This window comes from Aptenodytes forsteri, unplaced genomic scaffold (genome assembly GCF_000699145.1).
Source record: "Aptenodytes forsteri isolate BGI_AS27 unplaced genomic scaffold, ASM69914v1 Scaffold55, whole genome shotgun sequence".
NCBI classification, from domain to species: domain Eukaryota; kingdom Metazoa; phylum Chordata; class Aves; order Sphenisciformes; family Spheniscidae; genus Aptenodytes; species Aptenodytes forsteri.
In genome coordinates, this window is record NW_008796063.1 from 8938831 (window position 1) to 8946898 (window position 8068).

An 8068-nucleotide genomic window follows, 5' to 3' on the forward strand; every position below is an offset into this window, starting at 1 on the left:
TCCATGATCTTCCCAGGCACAGAGGTGAGACTGACTGGCCTGTAGTTCCCCGGGTCTTCCTTTTTTCCCTTTTTAAAAATGGGGGTTATGTTTCCCCTTTTCCAGTCAGTGGGAACTTCACCGGACTGCCACGACTTCTCAAATACAATGGGTAGTGGCTTAGCAACTTTTGACTATATGCCCTTCTTAAGAGGGACTACGGTTACCTTGCAGCGGGGCCTGGTCTTAGGAGTTTCAGTTTTAGTGAACACCTCCAAAGGTTTTGGAAGCCTTGGAGCGAATGGCTTCATCAAGGTGATCCTCTTCATCAGGAAAAGGCTGAAGAATGGATGCCATGCTGTTTCAGTGCTACCAGCTGCTGAGGCAATCGCATGTTCTTCTACCCCACCCCTCCGTGATCCAGTGAGACATATTGCTTATTTGTTAAAGAGATTAGTGAGTGGTAACGAAGGGTGTTTAAGAACACACAGTAATTAGAGGAGGTCTAGTATATTAATAACTGGGAGTGAGGGGAATAGTATAAGATCTTGCCAATGAATCAGTAAGGGGGGAAACTTCACTGTACAATGGTGGAAATCTGTACACCCAACAACACACAGTGCTTCATCTGCCCAGCCTATCACAGCTGGAAGGTCTCTCCTGAGATAATAGTTCTCTCTCTTCTTGATGTGAAATACAAATTCTTTTACCACTCCCAGCTCTTCGGTTCTGACAGGCAGAGAGGACCATTTCGTCTCCTTTGGCCATTCAGTTACTGAACGCCCCTATCCTTAAGGACAAACTCAGATGCAAAGACAGCATCAGTTTAAGCTCTATTTGTTCTATAAATGTACTCATCCTAATGAAAGGCCTTGATAGCAGAGAGCACCTTATCTTCTCTTCAAGAAGCTTTTAAAGCAAGTATAGAAAGCAGAATTAGAGAACCTATCCACTCAAACAAAGAATACATTTTATCTGGGAAAAAAAACCAAACCACCTGTGTTTTTATTTAGAAAAAAATACTCACTGGTGTTCATATTGCCAAGAGTTTGAATTTAGAATGGACGGATTTGTACCATGAGAGAAAAGGTACCCTAACTTGGGGGAGAGGGCAGGGAGAAGGAGTAGAAACTATAGCAGGGTATCTGGAAATAAAACAAACTTGAATGCAGAACACCAGTTCTGGGAAGTTTTGGAGAAACAATTTGACTTCCTGGCTTTTTCAGGATTTAGAGAAAAGACCCCTGACAGCACAAGAACAGCATAACTTGTTCCTTGCTTTGATGAGCTCCAGTTTATACAGCATGATTAAAATTTTCCTCAACAAATTTTGAGACTTTCTTCCATCAAAATTTGCGCTGGCTATAGTTATAACTGATATGGCTGTGGGGGGGGGGGGGGGGGGGGGGGGGGGGGGGGGGAGAAACAATTTGACTTCCTGGCTTTTTCAGGATTTAGAGAAAAGACCCCTGACAGCACAAGAACAGCATAACTTGTTCCTTGCTTTGATGAGCTCCAGTTTATACAGCATGATTAAAATTTTCCTCAACAAATTTTGAGACTTTCTTCCATCAAAATTTGCGCTGGCTATAGTTATAACTGATATGGCTGTGCAAGCTATGTCTCTCAAAATTCAGAGCAATAGGAACTTTCTGCTCATTACTGCTTTATTCCAATAGGTATCCCTTCCACAACCCTCTGCTTGTCCTGCCTTTGGGGCCCTTCTTTCGGTACCTACCTTTTCCCAGGCCAGAGGTAGCCCCTGTGATCACAACCACTGCTTCCTGGAGGTAAGCTCGCATCCGCATCCACTGCAATAGCCGGAAAAGGGCGAAGATCCCCAAGCTGCCAAAAAGCAGTGGGATGATGACTGTGTTTGTGAGATCCATGAGTTTTCCTTTCTGAACGGTCTTCCTAGAGCCACAAGATGAAAGGAAACAGACCATTTCACCATCAAGAAAATTAGCAGAGGCTTGAAAACTAGGGAAATCCTTTTTCTTAACCCTGCCTTAGGCCACCAATAAACCAAATCCCATGCAGAGGTACCTTCGACAGATTTCCTCATCCCTTCATTTAGACTTTCAAAAGTTTACATCAGTACCCAATTTTAAGCATTTAAATGCTAATCTGAACATCCCAGCAGGACACTTGGTGTTGGATCTTGTCAGCTGTCATCTAACAAACTTGGGTTCCGAGTTGCTGTTCTCACATGCTTTTCCATTTTGCTCTAGATTCATTCTCTTATACAAAGTGTATTTAGAGTGGAAGCTCCTCAGAGCTGGGATACGTCTGCATTCTTCTGATTGTAAAAAAACCTCTTAGATTTCTCTAGAACAGCCAGTACCACAGTATCTACGTGCCAGAGACCAGTTACTGTGTATTATCCCAGATGGATATAAGCCAGTCTATCTTCTGGAGATGCAGAGCAAGTTTTCTCTCTGAGCACGTTATTTTCTTCATGCACTGAAATCTGTGCTTCCATCTCCAGTGCCTTTCACCACCCGTTAGCAGAGACAAGTTACCTGATTTAAATGAACCACATGTCCAATCCAGTAGGCTAACGCCTACATTCATGCTCTTTACTTTTATACCAACATTAATTGTGCAGTTTAACAGTATGAACTTGTGTTCTAATATACTGAAATTAAACCTGTGAATGAAACCCAAGCTAAAGGTATCTACGAGACCTAGCTCATCCTGGAATTGGATTCTGATACCAATGCATAGCTCTAATCTCCTTGCTAAGCCGTTGCCTTCAAGGGAGTCGTTTATGTTACAGCTTACTACATGGCCAAAGAGTAAGTGATACTTCTGCTGTAAAAAAGGTCACTAATTTTCCCACTGTATATAACCCCAAGCTTTTATGCTTGATGTCACAGTAAAGTCAGTTACAACCCCTTCCTGGAATCTATACAACTTTTGGGGCGCACATAAAGTCAAAATGAAATATTAGCATATCTTCCCTGTTGTGCAGGTAGAGTTTGAACTCACAGTTTGACCTGCAAGATCGGCCTTTACCAGGAAGATACTGGAAAGGTCTGGGCACGCAACCCATAGGCTACTTCAAACAAAAGGACAGCATGAGTAGCAGAAACAGGAGGTAACTAATAATGCTAAGCCAGAATTCAGTGTCGTTAAGTAGGACTGAGCTCGTATGGAGCTGAAGGGATGACAGAGGCTCTACATGTCGTGGGACAGAGCTAATGTGGAAAATGCCAGGCTCTTTCTGATTTCCATCAGGGGCTTGGACAGAATTCCTCAAGTAGCTGGTCAGTGAACAGACTAGCTTGCTGAACCAGTAGTGAGTGAACTGTATAAAATAAGTATTTCTGGAGGTATAGCTAGAACACAATAAAATACTGTGCATAACACAGCTAGACACCCAGGCCACAAGCTCCCCCGGGCATAGGGAGTATGCCCAAAGTGGGAAACCAGAAACCCGAAAGGAGGATTAAACTCATTCCGTTGCAAAGCAGTGCATGAGCACAGCACCCAGCTGCTCACACCAGCGTCTTGTTCTTCCACCTCTTTGTGCTGAGTGCGCATAAAGAGTGTGTATTTTGTACTGACTTACAGCAGAAGACTGGTAGAGCTGATTTAACATAAGAGTGCGTATCGCCCCTAAAATAATTGCCGGGAAAGAGCTGTTTAGACACAAGGCCACTGGCCGCCTTTAGGCTGGATAAGCAGGAGGTTCTCCTTACTGGTTCATGTTCAGCTAGTCATTAAAAGCAGCTGCCCTCTTTATGTTGTCCCTTTTTTTTTTGCTCTCAAAGGTCTCCTAAGACTCAGAAGACATGATGTGGGCAGGGACAACAGGTGCTGTGCTGACATTGAGCAGCGTGGCTTATAGGACATTTTGGTATCAAAAATCTTCAGCTCCCATTTAGGACCTTTTGTTATTTCCAAAGTGGGAGCTGACAGGTGGAGTGGCACTTCCTTTACGAACCCATGTTGAAGCTGAGGCATTTTAAAAATCTGGCCCTGACCAGCTTTGCTTCTGACTTCAGTAAAATGCAGATGACTGGGTAAAGCAGATGAAAAGGTAACTGGGAAGACGGGGCTTTTCTGACACCTTTTCTAACTAAGCCACACTAGGGGATGGGAGGGGAGTCCCATGTTTGATTACAGCAAAGTTCTTTCACATTCTTTGGCAAAAATAAAGGTTGAGTTTGCAAGGACTGAACTCTGCCACAGGGGCTGGTGGAAAACGAGCCCCCATCTTACCAACTGAAAGCTAACCGTGTTTCGGTGAGGTAGCATCCATTGCTCATCAGTATGAACCAGTTATGCCTGCTTAACTTATCCCTTAATCATATCACTTATTCATCTACTTTCTAAACAAAGAAGGTCTGCCTTTAATCCTTTTTAATTTGAAAAATCTTTCCTAGCCTTTTATTATTTTTCTCTCTCTCTCTCCCCGCCCCCCCCCCCCCCCCCCCCCCCCCCCCCCCCCCCTGCAGCAAGCCATGAACCCAGTCAGCAGCAACAACCCGCTTCTGCAGCTTCCAGGATAGAGTTTGAATCAACAGGTCACCCCCTCTGATATATGGGGAGGGGAAATACGGGATGGAGAAGAGAAAGACTGGATGAAGGAGGGGAGCAAGAGAGAGAAGGACTAGCCGATCAGAGGTGTAGATCCTTTTTTATTAGGGCCTACAGTTGCAGTACCTTCTTTCAAGGAAGGTACTCAAATGGCCCCTTAAAATGAGCCCCAGAACAAAGAAAATCTCTGTTCAGTCAGACTTGAGAAAGAGGACAACCCAGCTGAACTAAATCATTTTGGAAAGAAGAAAGAATTTCTGTAGCACTTTAGACCTACAGCAACAAGTTTTGCTTTGATTTCATAGACTAGCTTATATCACAAACCCATGAGTCCTTATTTTAGCTTGTCATATTGAACATGCTGGAAAAAATCATTGAAAAATAAGTATCAGTGGAACAAGAGAACATGGAAATCAGGTCAAGTTTAGAGCCACACTGCAGTACGTTCAACAATATCCATCTTATGGAGCCCAGTGCCAGGCTACTGACACAACAGGGTGGCAGTTACGATCTGTTCAGTTTTCAGGGTTATTTGACGGAAAGACCAAAGGAAAGAATTGCTGGAACCTGAAGGAGAAGTTATGTTCTGTTCAGTATTAGGGTTATTTGCTGCAAAAGCCAGAGGAAAAAAACTGCTGCAATCTGAAGGAGAATGAGATACATCACAGATAAAAAAGACTCGATTCCCATCAACAAAAATGCTAAGTTGCAAGACAAAGGCTGGGAGAAGATAAAAAGCATGAAACCCAACTTAAGATAGATAACACTTTGAAGTAGCTAAAGACATCCCAGGGCAGATAATGCCATGTCACATTAAAGACATGGTGGAGGGTGGGGAACACATGGGTTTCCACACCTAATTCGAGATGAACCGGATATCCTCAGACCTCTTGCTCAAAGGTCTGAGACCCCACTATCGCCTTTGTTCAAAAATTTGGGTATTCGTGCTGAAAAAGCCTGTCATTAATTCTTAACAGATAATGTTTATGACACCAGGTTATCAGCAGGAGAGAAGCCACTGGTCACAATCAGTTCAAATAAAGTCCTGTAATTCTCAGTTCTCCATCCCAAAAGGCAGGATTGGAACCTGCAGGTTATCAGAGAGCAGAAATAAGAACACCGATAATGTAAGCAAATACAGGTAATTGGAAACTTTTTGAAAGGCTTACCATAACATAAATCACATATATCCAGTTAAAAAAAAAACCTTTCCCCTTAAAACAAAAACTGGATGTTATCCCGTAAAAGCCAGGACAACAACTTCCAAAGGAACAAGGATCTTAGTTAATAAGGTCAAGAGTGCACTAAAGGCAGCAAAGATGAGATCAAGTCCTAAAAGAAACTAAACCCACGATAGTTTCCCTAAACAACACCTATTCTCCTTTAGCTTCAGCCACCTAGAATCACATTGTCATTTACATGACAAATGGCAGCAACTGGGAGGCTATTTTCAGAAATCAAAAGGTGTCATTTAAAAGGTGGGGGGATAAAAGGAGGGAAAAAAGTCATTTTTTTCTAAGGAAGCCCTTGTCCAGAAGCACAGCAGCTCTAAGCTTGATTAGCTACCGACTTTCGTCTGAAGAAAGCACAATATCCTACCTTTGAAAAGAACTCACTTGCCAGTGACGCTGTGAGATGGTGTCTCCCTCTGGTCTTCTAACAGGACAGACCTGACTTAAATTTGGAAGTGGCAGCAGTCCAAGCAAATGCGCTCTGTCCAATGCTAGCACAGCCAAGAACTGCCTCTAAAAACAAACCTCAGGAATACGGTCTGTGACCTTTGAAATGTGGGGGGAATTTAACCCCCAGATTAAAAAGATAGAGGTGAATTCAAAACTTATGATGACCCTCTGATTATTTCTAGTACTAAATAAATAATTTCTAGTATTGAATCCAGAGCATCCATAAAGATCAATTAAAAAAAAAAAGGCAACTTGTGAATCAGTTGCAATTCTCTATTACTGTAATTAGTTTTGGGGCATACACTGATTTTATATGGGTTTTTTTAATGCTAATTAAAACAAAAAGGACTTTTTTCTGTCTTTCCTTAGGATTCTTGAGAACTTTGAGCACAACTGAAGAGACGGATGAGTTTCTCATCACACTCTGCATCAAAACCCGGTATTTACTGGAGGCATTCCCTCCAGCAGACCAAATTCACTAAATCCCTTATGAGCCATGTTTGACAGGGAGAAAAGTGAGCATGACTTGCGTTTTATATCAGCTAAACAGTTTTACTGACCCAGCTGCTTTGGAAAGAAACTGAAATCAAACTTACAGACATCTAAGCCGGACAAAAACCAGTCATATAGCGTTGTCTGTTAAATCAGTGATTTAATACACACCAATGGGAAATTTGCCGACAATTTCTCTGATGCGCAAGATCCCCATAAATGGTCAGTTAAACTTCAAAAAACTCGTTCAAAACCCAATGAGAAAAAACAGCGATTACATTAATTCAAACAACTGAATTACTGAAATGCCAGTGGGCGCTTACATGCTTACATAATCAGCTTTCATTCCAAACTTTATAAGCAGAAAATAATGTAAAAAAATACACTGAGGTCATCAGAAACCAGTAAAACTCTTCAGAAGGAACGCAGGAACTGGACAGAGCTCCTCACTACAATACAACCATTTCAAACGGAAAACAGAGAAGGGGTTCGGGAGAAGGAATACAATAACCCAGCTGGAATTCTCGAAAGAAATGATGGCAACTGGCGTTACCAAGAGTGCCACAGCAGTGCTACGCGCTGGTAGGGCTCATTGTAAGTCGCTGCCAACAATGAACACGTGTTGGAGGTTTGCTGAGGGGCGGGTAAGTATCAGTTGTGATATTTTGAATTAAGTTTTTCTAGTGCGATTTGAACAAGCTACCATCTCACAAGCGTTACTTGAAGCAACACCTAGAAAAACCATCCGTTGTGTTTCAGTAGTCATTCAATGGCATCCTGCTTATGTTTTTACATGATTGTTATGCAAAACAACCACCTCGCCCCATGGTACGGGGCCGGAGGGGCGGAATATGTTTCTAGCACCCAAAGAGCAGACTAGACTTGAGAAATCATCTCCTCACAAATCTCCCTGCTGCTTTTATTCAGTTACAAGCTTCATTTCCAACCCTCCCACTTGAAAATCCTCTGTTGGTGTTTGGGACACAAACAAAGGTAAATCAAAGTGGCACGATTAGAAAATTAAAATATTTGCCGTGCCAGAGAAAGTGTTTTGCAGACATTTACCAAATCAAGAACCACCTAAAACACAGTGCGAAAATGAGAGTTGGCTTAATGTCTCTCCCCACCCTGATTTATATATAAATATGTATTTAATAGCTGTAACAGTGATGAACTAGAATCATAGAATCATTAAGGTTGGAAAAGACCTCTAAGATCATCGAGTCCAACCGTCGACCCAACACCCCCATGCCCACTAAACCATGTCCCTAAGCGCCTCATCTACACGTCTTTTAAATACCTCCAGGGTTGGGGACTCCACCACTTCCCTGGGCAGCCTGGTCCAATGTTTAACCACTCTTTCAGTAAAG

General features: G+C 42.5%; 1 protein-coding gene across 2 annotated transcripts in view; it reads right to left on the reverse strand.

Moving 5' to 3' along the window:
• The window catches only part of DHRS7B (dehydrogenase/reductase 7B), a 12950-nt gene extending 6759 nt beyond the window's left edge, over positions 1-6191 (reverse strand). The window contains exons 1-2 of one of the 2 annotated variants that reach the window (XM_009286428.2): positions 6124-6191; positions 1718-1893 (exon numbers count right to left, since the gene is read on the reverse strand). In XM_009286428.2, coding sequence (XP_009284703.1) covers positions 1718-1868 — 151 coding nt within the window. In that variant the 5' untranslated portion in view covers positions 1869-1893; positions 6124-6191. The remainder of the gene's footprint in view (positions 1-1717; positions 1894-6123) is intronic. The other variant, XM_009286429.2, reaches the window with a different exon arrangement.
• Between the last annotated feature and the right edge of the window lie 1877 nt (positions 6192-8068).